Source organism: Oryza glaberrima, chromosome 6 (genome assembly GCF_000147395.1).
Source record: "Oryza glaberrima chromosome 6, OglaRS2, whole genome shotgun sequence".
NCBI lineage: Eukaryota > Viridiplantae > Streptophyta > Magnoliopsida > Poales > Poaceae > Oryza > Oryza glaberrima.
Window position 1 is genome coordinate 842,626 of NC_068331.1, and position 18,904 is coordinate 861,529.

Consider the following 18,904-nt stretch of genomic DNA (forward strand, 5'->3'; position numbering starts at 1 on the left):
GTGCAACGCCGCCATCTCGCAGCGCCACGCAAGAAGGACCTCGCCGCATCCGTGCGCATGGCCACCAAGTGGCTGTCGTAGATGCCTTCCTCGGCCACCGTCGCCGAGGTCGTGGTGCCTGGGGTGCTCGCCACTACGACAGACGTCGTCACTGGGCAGGGAGAAACGGTGCTCCACGGGACGACGACTGCAGCCACCGGCGGGAAGCGGGCCACAGGGATAGGGGCAGCGGCCAACGGGGAGAGGGGCGGCACGCTTCGTCTACAGGCGGGCACCGGCCAGCCTAAGCAGAGAAATGAGAGAGAAGGGAGAGAAGAGGGCAAAGGGAGGTGTTGACGTGGACACCTGACATGTCTGGAAGACACATTTATATGCTGAGCTGATATTAATTTGCAAAACCTGATAAATCTAAAATGCTGGCGACACATTTATAGCAGATCCGTTGCAAAATACCATAAACCATTAATCAGGATTCAAAATCTTTTACAAGGAATCGCTAATTACTCTGAATAATAATGCCTTTAACTAATAAATAAAAAAGGAAAAAGGCTATACATACTAACATTTTCTTACTAAATTCTTACTAAAACCGACTAGGAATATGTCCGTACTAACATTACAGCAATATTTGATATAATTCATCCTTCAACTAAAAGACGATATTTGATATTATTCATTCTTCAACCAACCAAAAGACGATAGAGGTACGTACATAGTAGTATTGTTCTTTGAATCGCAGACTTTGGTTGCTAGGAAAAAACAATAATGACATTATATTATAGTTCTGTTTTTTTTTACAAATACACTATTGTCAGAGCACATTTTATTCCTTGCAAGTAAAATCATAGGCAATACCACAACATGTTATGCTTCATATGTCAAATTTCATACAGATGAAACAAACAAAGGTAGGACCAACAAAAATGGTTGTCCTGTAGTAGTTTCTGTAGATAAACAAAAAGCCTTCACTAGACAAATAAAGATGACAGATCCTATGAGTGGGAAGAAATAAGCGCCAGCCTCCTCTCTCCTGTTGCAAGCCCACCTCGGGATAACCTCGTGCACAATAACAGCCCCATCGTTTGGCCTAAACAGCCAAAGAATAAGCTAAAATTTAAATTTTTGAACTTGATTTTGAAGTTGATTTTGATATGCTTTTAATATAATTTTTGTTAATGTTGGCTTTTAAATCGCTACGAACAAATCTATAAAAGTTTTACTTATAAATTATTTTTTATTTTCTAATAAACCATTTTGGCTTATTAGGCAAAATGAGCAACCGATGGGAGCCTAAGCTGCTTGCCCTTCCTGATTAGTTTCTTATAGTTGCCCAAGCCAAATAATATGGGCACTAAAGATATCGATAACCTACATGCACATGGTAAATATTCCAATCAAGCGGTATAGTAGCTGAGAAACAACTCTGATAAATAAAAAATTAGTACAGCTCTAACAATATTGAGAGAATTCACCTACAGGGGCATTCATGCACACACCGTGATTACCGTATCTCCACTCGCTTGACACAGTGTTGTCCAAAAAAATAGACAGCTGGTGCTTATGTTGTGTCAAGGGTTGTACAACATCAAATTGAGGTGCTTGGAAAATTAATCCATCCTCAAAACGTGGACACAAAAAGTCTGAACTTATAGAATAGAACAAATATAAGGAAAACTGGAGCCTTTTGCAGGATTTTTTTTAAAAAAAATCATATGTTAATTCAATGCAAGAACTCTGTACTCGTTGTGAGCTCTTCTTTGTACTCACAGTTCCTTTTCAGAAGTTCTCCCTTGCAATGCTCTTACAATCCCAGATTTTTTTTTTCAACTCTAAGGTTAGCCTAAACATAAATAAGATTGCAATTATCCTCTCTAAACAACTAAATTATCATTTGTGGTGCTACAACAAGCTTACAAATTGACTACAACAAACTGTGCTGTTGCATCCTATGTATCCTTACCTTGCCAATTTATTTTCGTGGAGAAGAACCTGTTCGTCCACTTCATACTTTTGGTTACAGGGAATTGTTGCACTCCCTGCAATGAGAACTCAGGTCCATATTAAGGCTAAAAAGATAAGTACAGATGTTCCACCATCCCCATAGGTTGTCTCCTCTTGTAAAGATGGAAAAAAAAAACTATTACCAGCTCATTGCAGTGCTTCAATAATCCTATTGCAAGCCATAGTACTAACTGTGCCAACCATCAGAACTTCAGAAAAAAAGCTGAGAACTTGCTGTCTTCTTAAAACCAGAAACTAAGAATAAAATCCTCCCATCAGTAAACTATTATATGTGAAAGTAACAATCCTTCATGTAAAACTTTTGTTTGTTGAGAAAACCACTAACTAAAAATAGAATCATCCTATCAGTAAATAAAAACCGGTAAAACATGAGACACATGATTCAGTGAATTTATAGCCTACTCTTTGCAATACAAACTGCAAATGGTTATTCAGACAACATGGTTCAGTGTTTTATTGTATAGCATACTAAATGGAATCACACATCAATGAGGAAAGCAAGAAGAGGAACCTACCAACCTTGTGGACAACAGTGTCACTGAGGAAGAACTTCTCGGTGAATCGAATCTGCCGATGCTTACAACCATTGCCGATCCTGCAGAGTCATGAAATCCCTATCACCTATCACCAGAAATAAACACAGAAACCGAAATCATGGAAAAAAATAACTTTAACATATCATCTGCAACCAGATTCTCCATGATTACAGCCCCGAAATCATCGAGAAACCAAAACCTCCCCAAGTTCAGCGACAGATAAACAAACAGACAAGGGGCAGATCATCCAAGAAACAAAGAGGTATGGATTATTCTTTTACGTATGCAATATGTATAGCATATACTGCTGTTACAAAAATTAAAATAAATCTGAAACAAAACTTCTAAGGGTAGAATTATAAATTTAGAAGTACCCTCAAAATGAAGCGATCATTCCATGGCCTCAGTTAGCCCCTTCCTATAATACACAACAAGGCAAGGGACTATGAAGCAATCAATGCGAGAGAAAACATCATACATGTAGCACAAATCTACAGCTAGAATCCAAAATTTCCTTCATTTCCCTAGGTAGAATCAAAAGCAAAACATTTGATATAGATCACTCCATATAGAAGTCCTCCAGGGCGAGAAGATATAATTTGCCGTGTATCCCCTGATTTGGTTTGATCATTCCGTAAAAAAGAAAAATATCTATAGCCTTTAAATGCGATGACACAATGTAATTTTCTGGTGATAACTGATATACTTGACCAAACAAGTTCCAATTCCGTTATTTCATCAACATGGTTCAGAAACAAACTTAATAAAACTCTCTAAAAAAGCTACTAATCACTGACACCACCAAGCTAGTAGCTGAACTACTCAATAAAACTCTCTACAATCGCTAACAACCATATGACAACCACCTACTAGCCAATATTTGCAAAAACTGAATTATGCTAGTCCAGATCAAATCATGCATAGTCATATATGGAATATGGATATTTATTTAACTAAAATGTCACAGAAAAAGGGAACATAATTGGAGAGCTGCACGTTGAGCCAAGAACACGATAAAAAATACACCATTTTTATGCAAACAGGCATATAATTATGCTAGTCAAGATCAAATCAGTACAAGGAGATATGAACGCAGAAAGGCACTCACCGTGGTGGAACTTGTGACCGCACCGCTGCCATATGGGTTCTACTGACATATAGGCGCTACCATGGCATGCCACATCAGCACACGGAGTGAGTTGGAGCCCATTTAGACCTATATGACACCCGAGACAAGTTGAGGGGCCCAAAAGTGCATTTTGAGAGTTCAGGGACCTAGGTGACACACCCGCACAAGTTTAGGGACCGCTCGTGCCCTTTACTCTATTCTGAAATATACAGGACATTATATCTATAGCAAGTGTAAATTATCATTGGTTCCATGAATAATTGTGTTTACTGCATTAGTTTTTTTTTCTAAACATGTAAATTATAACAGCACCATATTCTTTGTTCTTATCCATTGCAGCATATGTGTTGCTTGGATTAACAAAAGACAGATCGATATTTGAGTTGCTCTAAAGGGTAGATTAGTTGAACTCAATTATTATAGGGCCACCAAAAAATTCGCCCGCACAGAGCAAATGTTAGACCACAAAGCCGTTACAAATTTGTCCTAACCTAATCAGAACAGAAGGCACAAGCAAAGCCCCAGAGGAGCCGTAACTGATTTCGCCACACCAGAGGAAGCAGGAGTCACGGGGGCGAGCTCGCCGGGATCCCTACGAAGCCCGCGGAGCAGCCTCTCCTCCTCCTAGAAGTGAGGTTCCTGAGAAATTATTGCTTGTCAAGCTGGCTGAAATTATTTTGAACAGATATAATTAGACAGGGTTGTATATATGCATGCAATTCTAATACGAAATATCAAAGACTATTCTTGAAAAGAATGTGAAGAAAATGAACTGAATTACTCAGATTCTGTGGATAGTTTAATTAAACACGCAATATCTTTCTTTCAGTTAATTCTGACTTCATGCGTTCTTAATAGGAAAATCATTCACACTGCAAGTTAAACTAAAGGAAGCAATGAATTGTCCGATCATGTTGGCAGTCCATTATTTCTCCGCCGTGTTCAGCACACATCACGTGCAGGAGGAGGAGACTGGACCCCAAGCCAACACAGTACACGTGAACCCTTTGTAGATCAAGAACCAGATTACATTGAAATTGAATACTCCTAAAAAAACCATTGTTCGATCTAATAACAGTGCCAAATTAATACTCCTAAAAAAACCATTGTTCGATCTAATACATTGTCATAAGAATATACATTATATTATGCTTTATTTGGTTAAACACACAACCGAACTATCTGATGTTTGAGAGACAATAAAACCGAAGTACCTGATATCTTATCACCTACCATTTTCTTAGTGAGAAAAATGACTCGAAGTTCAACAGTACACTACAAAGTATGCAAACCATACACCACCGTAGGCGGGGGATTGAGATAAGACCTGAGGGGAGTAGCCTCGCCGTAGACCTCAGTAGTGTCAACGCAGACCGAGCAGCAAATTGAGCACTGGACCACTGTCACTGACGCGAGGTCATCCCCGGCGAGGCAGCTGCGCGTGGCGGGGATAGGGCATCAAAGAGGGTGGAGGCAATTGACGGCGGCGGTGATGGCGAGGCGAAGGGAGATGCGCGGAGGCGCGGGCTGCGTCGGCGCGGAGACGCGGGCGGCGTCAGCAGAGAGGTGAAGGGCGTCGGCGGCGGCGCGTGAGAGGGGAAGAGGAGGGATTAGGGTTGGGGGAGGGGGCGCAGGTCACCAGGTCGGGCTGTCGGGGTGGGGAGGGAGGTGGGGTGAATCCGGAGCGTTGGATCAGAGTGAGGTAATCTGGACCGTTGAGTGAGGAATGAAAGAACGAGTGATGAGTGAATGAGTGAAAGAATTTGTTTTCGTTGAACTATAGGGTAGATATTTGTTGAACTATAGAGTAGATGTGTCACGCTATATGAGTGTACGCCGATTTTTCATAACTTTTATATACCTAAATCAAATGGTTGAAACGATTGTTAGTAAAAGTTTAGTAATAAAAAAATTTAGTCCGTGTAGCAGCGCTCAGTAAATGAATGCAAACTGTGAAAGCCGTGGAAGGGGTCGTTCTCCGGCGATGGCTCCGGCGACGGCTCTGGCTCCGGCGGCTTGTCCTTGTCCTTGATGAGCTCCGCCGTGCGCTGCGCGGCCACGCTGAGCATGTTCTCCACGTCCATCAAGCTGGCCTCCAGCCTGAGCATGTCCGTCTCCTCCTCATCGTCGCTGGACTCGCCATCATCTAATACCTCCTCTTCCTTGCCTTCAGCTTCGTCGCCGGCGGCGTGCTTGGCGCAGTACTCGACCATCTCGGCGAGGGGTTTGGCGGCGGCGCAGCCGTCCTCGATCAGTTGCCGCAGTTCCCGCAACAGACTCGCCGCCCTCTCTGCCATTGATGATATCTCCCCGTCGGAGCTCATCATCTTGTTGATATCTTCTTCCGCCATTGATGACGACAACTGTCCAGCGAGCTAGCGACCGGTTTGCACGGAGAAATCAATTAGTAATATGCTTTGTCGATCATCTATTTTATTAGTATATTAATTAATTGCATGAAACCGATCTAATCCGAGTCTAATTTCAACTTATTACGAAATCGTAAACCAACTGTTGCGATGAATCCGTTTCTGAAACATGCACACGCGTGCAGTTGAGTGGATTTGCTCTGATCCAGAGGGGTTTGTTGGCAACTTTTCGTGAAAAGTCGACAAGCACGATCACAGCACCTAAACGATTTGCGGTGATATGGAGTCGCCAACCACCTCGATCTAGCCAAAAGCTAGACCAAGATGGGTTTTGATAACTAAATCGGCTAGCGGAGCCGATTTCTAGACAACTACCCGTCTCGTGGGCAAAACGGAAGGTTTTCAGGACAAACCTATAAAGGGGTGTCGCACTCTCGCAGCGGCGGCGGACGATTTACAGCGCAAATCGACAAAGATGGATAAACTAAGAGAAAATTAAAAGCAATATGAAAAACGATTCGATTGATTGATTGTAGATTGATTAGTTACAATTGAACCGGCCATGTCCCTTATATAGGGGTTGGTCTTGCCCTCTAAAGGCCCTCCTCCATGTACAACTCGGGGTAGAAATCAAAGGAAACCTGAAACATGCCTTCCCGAGCAAAGAAACCTCGAGACCCGACGAAACACAGTCGGACTCGGACCTGCCGGTCAGACCGGCCCTAAACCGGCGGTTTGACCGCCCAACGCACGGCGGTCAGACCGGCCCTACTCGGAGGAAACCGCCAGACTTCCAAACTTTGGCAATTTTTCCTATTTAATCTCTAGGTGCCAAAATTGGGTGTAAACACATGCCCCCCTGCCTTTTTTATGAACAACGTGAATCCAAAAGCATAGAACATGTTTTTGGTCTTAGGGCGATAATCCAATTACCGGCCATAGCACCTCCTAAGCGTCTTACCAAACGCTCGGGAAGTATTTCTTCAAGTATTTCCCGTTGATTGCTTGCTGAAAATGCTCCCCTTGAAGTGTCTCCAAAAAATATGCGTTCCCTCGAACAATGCCGCATATTCGATAAGGATGCCGATACAAATTTCCAGTATCTTTTGGTTTGAGCCCAAACTGCTCCCTCATTACATCGGCAATCATATCAGCCCATGATGTTTGCTGAGGTACTCCTTGTGTTTGTTGCTGCATTGGCTCAAACTGATTGATTGAACTGAGGAGCAAACTGAGGTTGAGGCGATCCTGCCTGCTGATACTGAACATGAGGTGACAGAGGTTGATATTGATAATTCAAATTTCCTCCTTGATAGTTCTGGAAGTTCGGTTGAATATTACGTACCAAATGTTCAGGGATAATCTGAGGCACAACTGATTGATCGGCCTGTACATGATGGACCAAGTGTTCAGGAATAACTTGGTTCACAGTATGCTGCATTGGCCGATTGTCAGGTGTTCTCAATCTCGCTGACGCATGTTGTAAGTTTTGCTGCTGAGTCGGATGAACCGTCTGCTACCTCGGCTGTGCTTGCTGAGTCGGCAACGGCTGTGTTGGGTCGGCTATTGTCGGATTTGGCAAGAACATTGCAGCAACTTGCTCCTGAGTCAGCCGATTGACATTTTGCCCAGCATGTTGTGGTTGTTCTCTGGTCAACAATTTGGGGTTAACCATCTGTCTTGGTGCTGATGATGTAGCTTGTGCAGAAGTTGAAGCTGAAGCCATCGGCTGAGCCGGTAATGCATTGGAGACATTCGACTGATTTGCTGTGACCAATGGTCTATAATTTGGAAAAACACCTCCTGGTAAATAGACTGGTCCTGAAGCTTGATGTTCGGCTATCGAACCATCGACAACAGTAGTGGTTAAGGTATTAACTAATACTCCAGACTGATTGATCAAGGCATGTTGCACGGCATAGTCGATCCTATCTTGAAAATTATTGAATTGCAGTGGTTCTTGGTTGCCATCTGCACCAAGGTCTTCAACTGTACCATCTTGAGGAATATCACTTTTGTTACCTGAGCCAGTTGCAGTACCTTTGTCACCCTGAGATGAACTTGGGCCGACCTCATCGGCTGCGACCACCTTCAACTTGTACTTTTGTACGATGGTTCCTCTGCGGGTCTCCTGAAAAGAATCCATGAATTTGTTCTTCACGTTGCTCATCATCTGTTCAAGTTCATCCCTTTGCTCAGCTGTCAGCCTATCCAATGTGATTGGAACAATATTGGTTGGCTCCACTTCAGCTGATGGATTTTTGGCCCCCATTTTATTTACGGGAGGTTTGACTCCTGTTTCCGGTGATGGTGGTGGTTTTTCGGCCATCGGGATGAAGTCGTTGAAAACTCAGGTCCCACCGGGCGTGCCAAGAGCGTGTTGATGTAAAAACACGAGGCCTGGGAGATCTGCTTAACTCCAGTGCAGGTCCAAAATCTTGCCTTTGAGGTTCGTGAGCATGCCAGTTGATTTGATCCTGCAATCAACAAGAAATAAAAACAAAGAAATAGTAGTTAGTCCGTAAATGATAGCCGATCGGCCAGCCGCCGATGACGTATCATTTGTACTCGAGCCGATGTCATCTTTGCATCGATCGGCTGTGCGAGGCAATAATAAAGAAACTAAATCTATTCAATCGGCTGTAGATATCAATGATAAATAATCTTCATGTCGATATATAGTTAAATCAAGTAATTGAGATAGATCGGTCGCCATGCCGAGACAGTATAAATCACTTAGACCGAAATATATATTAACAAGGAAACTATAATCATTCACAGCATAGCCGAATAAATAGATCTAGCGTGTATCGGCTAATACTCCGATACTACTCTATCTTAAGATATTAAAGCAAGTAAAATATATCAAACGTAAAGTTTAACACACCTAAAAGCAATAAGATCTTAACATAAAGGACAGATTTAACATATCAATTAAGCACATGAAATATAAGGCTAAATCAGGTAAGATTGGCTGAAACCCTGATACTACTCTAATCGACAACCAAGAAGCAGGCTAGAGATTATAGTTCTAAGCACGACTTATGAGATCAAACTCAACTGATGTAGCCATAAGTATGAAAAGAAAGACAATATTTAGACAATCAAGCTATTGGAAGCTTCATAAAGTGGTAGATATCCTATATAATCTAAGCCAACGTCGATACTTAACCTAATCGGCTGCTCTCCAGCGATAGACATTAGCCGATTGGAGGTTAGATAGCGATATTGTCAGAGATTATATAAGATATATGATAACTCGACAACTTACATAGATAGGATTAGAGTATCATAATGATGGAAGCACCAATCCCGAGAACGCAAGCCACCATAACAAGTCATACCTCTAGTCGAAGATCGAAACCGATGCAGCTCAACCCGAAAGCAAGAACTCGTCGAAACAAAACGAAAGTAAAAGGGTGGCGATGCGCCGAGATTGTATTTGAACGTGTGTTAATTGATTACATGGGACTCGGGGTCTATTTATACCCGAGACTACAAAATATGTCCTTTGTCGGACACGACTCTTATCTCTAACAAACTCTAAGATATCATAAGTCTTTGCGGCAGACTTTTGCCCAAACTTATCTCTAAGGAAATTACATAAAATATCCTAATTAATAGATACAATTGCCTTCTTAGGACTCTATCCATGTGTGGCAATCCATGTAAAGCACATTAACTCAGCCCGATAATGTAAACCGATTCATATTGTCGGAATCGGCTGTATCGGCTAACCCTATCTGACTCGGACTCAGCCGATCTGGTCATAGCCGATCTGGACTCTTCTGTTCCCTGGGCACAAATGTCTGAATTCACAGCTAATTCGGTCTTTGAATCAATTGCGGCGTGCCCCCCATCGCTCTGTCCAGAATCGGTCAGACCGGCCATACAAGACCGATCAGACCGCCCGGGGTGGCTGGTCAGACCGGTGGCATGTGGCCGATCAAACCGCCCCTGCTCACCGGTCAGACCGGCCGTGCAACGCCGGTCAGACCGCCCCTGGTCTCCAGTTTTGCCAATTTTGCACAAAGGTTTAAAAATCAAGCAGCGGCTCTTCTAGTATCAGAAATAATCCATTCTTCACATTATAGCCAGATGCTTGTTGTGCCAAATCATTTGCTCTAGAATTATCGAAATTAGTAATAATGTCCAAGCATGAATCAAGATACCTATTTAGTGATCCGTCCAAACATTTGTAGATTCCGGCGACTTGTTGCACCACCAATTCCGAATCACCAAAAGCTTCCACGTGCTTAGCTCCAATCATCACTTGTAAGCCGAATAATAAAGCATTATATTCGGCTTGATTATTTGTACAATAATACTCCAAACGAACTGATGCCTTATAACACATGCCATTAGGTGAAAATAAAACTACTTCTATGCCTTGACTTTCTTTGCATGAAGAACCATCAAAATAAATCTTCCAAGGTATAACTTCAACTAAGCAAACCCCTTCTTCATAAGCAATATCTACATGATGGTCTACTATAAAATCACATACAATTTGGCCTCTCATAGATTTCAACGGTTCATAATCCAAATCATACTCAATCAAAGCATATGCCCACTTGCCAATTCTTCCACTTAGAATTGGCCATTGCAACATGTGTTTAATAACGTCGGCTTGACAAGCAACTATGCATGTACTAGATAACAAGTAATTTCTCAATTTGGTACAAGCATAGTATAAGTATAGACAAAGTCTCTCTATAAAGACATACCTCGTTTCGGCATCCAAAAGATGGCAGCTGAAATATGTAATGATATACTCCTTGCCATCTTCCTCTTGCGGCAAAACAGCACCAATGACTTTATCCTCGCAAGCAATATACAACCGAAAAGGCTTTCCGGCTTTAGGCGCCCGTACAACGGGTGGAGTAGATAAATACTTCTTCAACCCTTCAAACGCCTCTTGTTGTTTTGCCCACCAAGTAAAATCGGCTTCTTTTTTCAAGCGTGTATAGGAACAAAAGTATCGATTTTACCTGCTAAGTTAGAAATAAATCTTCTTAAATAATTCACCTTACCTAGCAACTTTTGGACCTCCTTCTTGCATGTCGGCGCTTTGAAATCATGAATCTTTTCTATCTTCTTAGGATCAATCTCAACCCCTCTCTCATGCACCATGAATCCCAAGAACTTCCCCGCCGACACACCAAAAGCACATTTAAGTGGGTTCATCTTCAAACCATACCGGCGCATCCCCTCAAAAGCTAACCTCAAATCGGCTATATGTCCCTCCATACCATCCGATTTGACAACAATATCATCAATATAGACTTCTAAGATAATACCTAGCAAATCATGAAAGGTCAAATTCATTGCCCTTTGATATGTTGCACCGGTATTCTTCAATCCAAAAGTCATGACAACCCACTCAAACAAACCAACAAATCCAGGGCACCTAAAAGCCGTCTTGTACATATCTTCTTCCGCCATAAAGATTTGATTGTAGCCGGCATTACCATCCAAAAAACTAATCACCTTATGACCCGAGGCATCATTGATCATCATGTCGGCTATAGGCATAGGATATTCATCTTTGGGAGTAGCTTTATTTAAATCTCTAAAATCTATGCAAACTCTAATCTTACCACTCCACTTCTTCTCCACCAGGACTATGCTAGAAACCCACTCCGCATAACGACATGGCCTAATAAACCCCGCCTTCAACAACCGATCAATCTCCTCTTTGACTCGATCATATAGCAAAGATTAAAATGACGAGGTGGTTGTTTATAAGGCCTAAAACCCGGTTTGATTGGAAGCCGATGCTCAACAAGCTCATAGCTAAGACCCGGCATCTCATGATACTCCCATGCAAAGCAATCCACATACTCCTTAAGTAGCTCGATTATTTTAACCTTATAATCGGCTCTCATATTTTTGTTTACAAAAGTCGGCCTTGGCTTTGTTCCATCACCTATGTCTATTTCCTCCAATGGATCAGCCGATGTAAACCCTTGTCCAAGCTTCTCTACTTCATCAAAATCTTCAATAGTTTCACCAATATCGTTCTTTGTAGACCGATATTCTTGCACCCTCTTTTGCAACCACTCTAAATTAGCTTCTTTACTCATTATACAAATTTATATGGCCTAGCCGTGCTACGCTAGCCGGCTTTACAGAGATAGGTACAAATTTGCCATCGGAGATACTAATGAAATCATAGCTAGAAAGATCCCTCCCCGATAAGCATTGGATATTCCCATGACGCCATTCAAATGTAGCATCGGCCATTGCAACCTCGGCCGATGTATCCGTTTTAACAATCTCAACATCATCGCCGTCCCATTGAATCAAACATTGATGCAAGGTAGAAGGCACACAACAATTGGCATGGATCCAACAACGACCCAAAATAACATTGTAGTTACCTTGCACATCGACTATGAAGAAAGCGGTTGGTAGCGTGTTGTTTCCCACGGTGAGCTCCACCGAAAAGATACCTTTCGCCTCCGTTGGTTCACCATTGAAGCCATTGAGAACCATGTTGGTCTTCTTCAATTCATATCCTCACGCCCCAACTTCTTGAATAATGAATACGGCATCAAGTTCACGGCGGCACCTCCATCTACTAGCATCCTAGAGACCGGCTTCCCATCAACATGACCTTTGAGATAGAGAGGCTTCATATGACGGTTTGATTCATCGGGCTTCTCAAAAACCGCATCTTTAGGACCTAGTGAAAATTGAGCAACCTCGGCTTCATCCATAGCACAAAACTCCATAGGCAACATACACACCATGTTGATATCCATGTCCTCCTTTGGAGATGACTCATCTTTAGCAACCGATTGTTCTTCTTTCTCCTCTACAACAACCGGTTCTTCCCTCTCTACGGATTTACGCCTCCAAAAGGTGGTGGTCGCAATTCATTGAACCTCTTATCTCTTTGTTCTTCGGCCTTTTTCTCTCTTATCTCTTGGGCCCGAAGACGCTGCAACCTTCTCCTTTGAGTAGCCGTTAAATCCTTAGGGATCCACCTAGGTTTCGGCTCTGTTCCAGGAGGTAAATAATGCCCCATATTGATTTTGCTTGAAGACAATGAAGCCCCTGCACTACTCCTTTCAAACCTCCTGTCAAACCGGCGTTGGAGCCCGGTCAGACCGGACGTAGACCACCGGTCAGACCGGCTAGAAGCGCCGGTCAGACTGACATTGGGTCGGCAGTCAGACCGGCCAGAAGGCCTGGTTTGACCGACGTGAGGCCGGTGGTCAGACCGGCCTGATGGCCCGGTTTGACCGTCCACAGAGCTACGGTCAGACCGGCCAGAGGGCCTGGTTAGACCGGCTGACTGCGATGAGCTGGTCCCAATTTCGGATTTGTTGCTTGATGACTCCCCAACTCCATCTCCAGAAGGTATTGGCATATCATGAGATCCCACTTTGATGGTAATCACCTCCGAAGTCCTTGCCTCCACCTTAACACGCTTTCCTTCCCTCTTTTCTTCATTAACCCGATTTTTTCCATAAAACCGGCTATTATTTGGTGAAGACAAGCGCTCATGAATTGCCCTCCTTGGTCCTCCCCACCCTTGGTTGAATTGCATTGGAGGCATATGGTTGAATATTGGCGGTGTTGCCCCCCATGGCATGTAGTAAGGATAAGGATAACCCGGCGGCGGCATTGGATAAGGTCCCCATGACATGTCTTGTGAATGATGATATGGAGGTGATTGCGACCGTTTTGGTGAATGACCAAATCGCTCCCTAGGAGGTGATCTTGGTCTTTTTCCTTTGTTGCGAGTTCTCTCACCACCTTGCTTCTCATACTTCTCCAAAAGCATGTCCAAAGTCACTTTAGTCTTCCTAGGTGCTTTAGAAGTTGAAGCCTCACTCCTATTCTCCTTCCATACACCAACCTCCGGTTTCTTTGGCACTATCATCTTTGGCCTAGATTCACCAATGATCACTCCCTTTCCTTTAGTAGATTCGGCTTGCTCCGGCCGAATCAACACCTTCTTATCATTGAAATTAATTGTATTCACCGAAAAAGGATCATGATCAAGCTTCATCTTGGAACCATCAGTGAACTTCAATCATCCTTCATCTATGGCCGATTGAACCTGTCATCGAAACACATTGCAATCATTAGTAGAATGAGAATGAGAATCATGACATTTACAATAAGCTCGATGCTTCAATTCTTCTTGAGATGGTATGATATGTGTCGACATTTGATGTCGCGATTCCGGTATTTGCATAGTATGGGGATCGTTGGTACTAGGATATACGCGAGATTGAGGTAAAAGAGACAGAGACAGGGATTTTTATACAGGTTCGGGCCCCTGAATTGTCAGGTAATAACCCTACATCCTGTTAGCCGAAGCCGATCGTTGCTCTTATTCACCATAATAACACCAGTACAATATTTGTGGTAGCCTATCTATCTGTTGTCGACTTGGCGGTCTAGAGTGCTGACTCGTAGTCGACAACAGGGTAGTCTTCCTCCTCGAACTCGTGCCTGGCGAGATCAGAGACAACGCTAGATCCCTACAGCCGGCCTCCATAGGTACCGGATAGGGTCCTCCTAGGCATATCTCTGATGTTAATATCCGGCGGCTTGTCTTGGCGTATGTTGGCTTCTGTTGTTCCTTCTATTGTTGCGTGTCCCCTCTCCTCCTAGGGGGTCTTGTATTTATACCCATAGGTGTCCCCTTATCCAAGTAGAACTAGGGAGTCCAATATGGATACAATCCGATTAGTCCTTGCCGTTTCCATGTAGAACTCTAGTTGTCTTTCCTTATCCGGAACTCCCTCCAACTCGAAGTCAATTTCCGTATAAGACATGGTATGTGGTGGGTCCTGCCGAGATTTAGTCAACTACTATTGGGTATGTGGTATTCATAACCCTGACAATATGGCCTTTAGGTAATCTAATTTGTTTTTCTTGCAAAAGATAATCAAAAATCTTATCACATTTGGCCACATCAAACCTATACTTAATCTCACTTTGCCGATCTTTACGAGGAGTCGGCATTAAATTAGAGCAAACAAAAGGCTTATTTTTGTTAGTCCATGACCACTCAGCAACATATATGTCATGATCACCCTCATCATCACTATCACTAGCTTCAAAGTAATCAATTGAATTAACATTAGGCTTTTTCTCATATGGTCTAACAGATTTTTTATTATCCTTAACCCGGCTTTCCTGAGCCAGAGCCTTTTGCATGAGGACTAACATCAATAAATTGTTGGCCATCTAATCTCTCTTTAATAGGAGTAATTAAACCATTAAAAGCAAGATCAGCCAAATCTCTATCAGTTATGTTCAAGCTATAACATCGGTTTCTAACATCTCTAAATCTCTTAACATAATCAATGATAGGTTCATTATACTTTTGCTTAACCGATGTTAAATCAGATAACCTAAGCTCAATTTCACCAGTATAGAAATAATCATGAAATCTCTATTCTAATTGAGCCCAAGTATGAATAGAATTTGCCGGTAAAGAAGTAAACCATGTAAAAGCAGTACCGGACAAAGACAAAGAAAATAAGCGCAATTTAAAAGTATCACTATTAGCCTCTCCACATTGCTCTAAAAATTGACCTACATGCTCCCATGTAGTCTTACTATCCTCACCACTAAATTTGGTAAATTCGGGAACCCTATAATTACGAGGATATGGCACATTATCATAGTAATCAGGATACGGCTTTTGGAAAACCTTAGCACGATTCCTAGCTTCAATCCTGAATTTATCCCTAATAATCCCACTAATCAAGTCCTCTATATTATCAGGCCTATGTTGATTTGGTGGTGGATTTGGTGGCCTAATAGGTTGATGTTGTGGCGCAATATGATTATATTGGCCTTGCCTAGTATCAGGAGGATACCCCCTAGAAACATCATTATAAGCATTAGGAACATGTGGGGGAACTTGGGGATTACTTGCAGCATTAGATATAGGAGGATCAAATATTCTAAGATGATACAAATAACTAGCATTAGTCATGGAATCTATCCCCTGAATCGGCACTATTGTGCCGATCTGACCGGTCCAGAGCCCGGTCTGACCGGCGTCCAGAGGCGCGGTTAGACCGGCCTGAGTCCCGGTCTGACCGCCGGGGTGAAACCCGGTCAGACCGGCCATCTGGCCGGTCTGACCGGCAGTGGCTTCCCGATCAGACCGGCCATCTGGCCCGGTCTGATCGGCAGTTTGCGCCGGAAAGCCCTCGCCGATTTGTTGTGTCTTCGCTCCATCGGTTTTACTATTTATTTGATCTATAGGAGCTTGGCTAGCACTGGTAGAGGCAATATGAAAAACGATTCGATTGATTGATTGTAAATTGATTAGTTATAATTGAACCGGCCATGTCCCTTATATAGGGCTTGGTCTTGCCCTCTACAGGCCCTCCTCCACGTCCAACTCGGGGTAGAAACCAAAGGAAACCCGAAACATGCCTTCCCGAGCAAGGAAACCTCAAGACCCGACGAAACACAGTCGGACTCGGACCTGCCGGTCAGACCGGCCACATGCCGCCGGTCTGACCGGCCCTAAACCGGTGGTTTGACAGCCCAACGCACGGTGGTCAGACCGGCCCTACTCGGAGGAAACCGGCAGACTTCCAAACTTTGGCAATTTTTCCTATTTAATCTCTTGGTGCCAAATTTGGGTGTAAACAGGGTTTATGTAAATCTTATACGTTTGGGGCATTTGCAAACTTGTCCATTGTTTTTCTTAATCTAACTTACAACTCTGGTTTTTATGATATTTTGCAAGAATGCTATTCGAATGTGGTAGTTTTGCAATAACAATTTAAAACTGTGGCAAATTTGCAATTTACCCAATATATTTATCAGCCCATTACCGGAACACTAGGCTTCTTTCTGCTTCCTGAAACTCCAAAATTATTACAGATCGAAGTTACCAATGTGATTCCGATTCAGAAGTACATAGAAAATATCATAGTACAAGAAAATATCTCCAAAATTATTTGTCCTGCAAGAAAATTTGGAGCAGCACCAAATCACAAGCCAAAGTGCACAAGCATTACATTAGTGTTCCAAACCATTGCTGCGAAGAACAAAAGTTCCAAACCCTTACAGAATGAAACATTATCTAGCATCACCAGTGGAAATCCTCAACAGTACCAAGTTCCAGACTTCCAGCACAAAAAGTTCCTGTGTAGATTATGGGTACCCCATACCCACACGGCATGGTTATCCGACTAGTTATAGAGGATAACTCATATATCTATGAAATATGTAACAGATCATGACTTGGGTATTACGTTTCCTTGTATATTACGGAACGGCCTAAAGTCCTGGTTTGATAAGATTGTAAAGTAGATTTAGGAAACCGATACCGTATTGGTTAAGGTTTCTATCTTGTAATCCTGCCCTCCATCCTATATAAGGTGGGCAGGAGGCCCTCTAGGGAGCATGAGCACATATGATCGTCAGATCTATACTACACCCAGCGGATTCAAATCCCCAAACAAGAGTAGGGTATTACCTCTCATTGAGAGGGCCTGAACCTGTCTAAATCCTTGTCTCTGCACCCATCCACTTTTAGGTCTCGTGCGCTACCCCTTTTATTATTGCCGAATTCATGTTTCGATAGTTGGTGCGTCAGGTAGGGGAGCGTCGAGTTTCCTGTCACGAGTGTGATGGAACCAATGTGCGACATCGCCGGATTCATCAAGCATGTCTTTTTCATCTCGGATTCAATCCAGCCGAAGGGTTCAATCTCGGCGATTTCATCGATTCAATCTCCAACGTCATTGGCTTTGTCGTTTCACTAGTTAGATTGTTCTCTAACTGCACATTAATCTCCTATTACTTTTCTTTTTCTTGTTTTCACGCACCGGCTGAGATCAAGACGAAGTCCCGGTGTGTCTTCTCGTCGCCCGGTACGATCTGTACAGGTGCCGGCGTAACCTTCATACGACACGGGAACAATTCATGTCCATGGGATCAACAGCAATTGAGTGCTTCACATGCAGATCAATGATATGCACGGCTTAATATCAAACCCTAGCTTGATATATGTATTACATAGTTAAGCGTGTAATATTTTAAGGCTAATCAAATTATATCTGTTTGTTTTGCATGTATACTGGAGCGATGCATGGTTGGTCGCATGCCCAGGATGGCAATTGAGATCAAAAAATCGTCCATTAACGAGTGATGGGATTTGGCAGTGCTGCGGTTCCTGACCTCCTCGTAATTTATATATTTAGATTAATTACTAACGCATATTAATCTTCTCATGATTTTTTATTGCATGTATGGCCGTCGGTGCAATGCTTCTTACTGTAACCATGTTGCCGAGAGGGGTACGCCAGGACATAGTGCATGGCTCGACTACCGATGTTGATGATGCAGCGTTCGCTCATGCCACACACAACACCTCTAAGGCCGGTTGGCTGCACCAAGCCCATCATGTCAACAAAATCAGAGAGACGAATCTACATACAAATCAGCCTCGCTTACACGATTGGCCTATTATGCCACCGTTGTTGGGCGTCTACGTCTTCACCGCCGGCCTGCCTCCGTCTGCCGCCGACCGGTGTCCTCGCCTGCACGGCTGGCCTATTATGCCGTCGTTGTTGGGCGTCTACGTCTTCACCGCCGGCCTGCATTTGCTGCCGCCGACCGGTGTTTCCGCCTGCACCGCTGGCCTATTATGCCGCCGTTGTTGGGCGTGTACGTCTTCACCGCCGGCCTGCCTTTGCCGCCGCCGACCGGTGTTTCCGCCTGCACGGCTGGCCTATTATGCCGCCGTTGGTGGGCATCTTCGCTTTCACCGCCGGCCTGCCTTTGCCGCCGCCGACCGGTGTTTCCGCCTGCACAGCTGGTCTATTATGCCGCCGTTGGTGGGCATCTTC

At 43.4% G+C, this 18,904-nt stretch overlaps 1 protein-coding gene and 1 long non-coding RNA gene across 19 annotated transcripts; both read right to left on the minus strand.

Moving 5' to 3' along the window:
* Positions 1 to 240: 240 nt before the first annotated feature.
* Positions 241 to 5,328, minus strand: LOC127777214 (uncharacterized). 18 transcript variants are annotated; one of them, XR_008018285.1, is made up of 6 exons: positions 5,015 to 5,328; positions 4,179 to 4,353; positions 2,933 to 3,774; positions 2,145 to 2,617; positions 1,961 to 2,036; positions 241 to 1,087 (listed from the first exon to the last, which is right to left on the minus strand). It is a non-coding gene; the product is annotated as an uncharacterized LOC127777214 (long non-coding RNA). The 18 variants fall into 18 exon arrangements; XR_008018284.1 differs by lacking the exon at positions 241 to 1,087 and having other exon boundaries at positions 1,096 to 2,036; positions 2,145 to 2,256; positions 2,542 to 2,617; XR_008018283.1 differs by having other exon boundaries at positions 242 to 1,087; positions 1,961 to 2,617.
* Positions 5,329 to 5,600: 272 nt separating this feature from the next.
* Positions 5,601 to 6,038, minus strand: LOC127776225 (SKP1-like protein 5). The gene has a single exon (XM_052302585.1). The coding sequence runs from the start codon at positions 6,036 to 6,038 to the stop codon at positions 5,601 to 5,603; it is 438 nt and encodes a 145-aa protein (XP_052158545.1).
* Between the last annotated feature and the right edge of the window lie 12,866 nt (positions 6,039 to 18,904).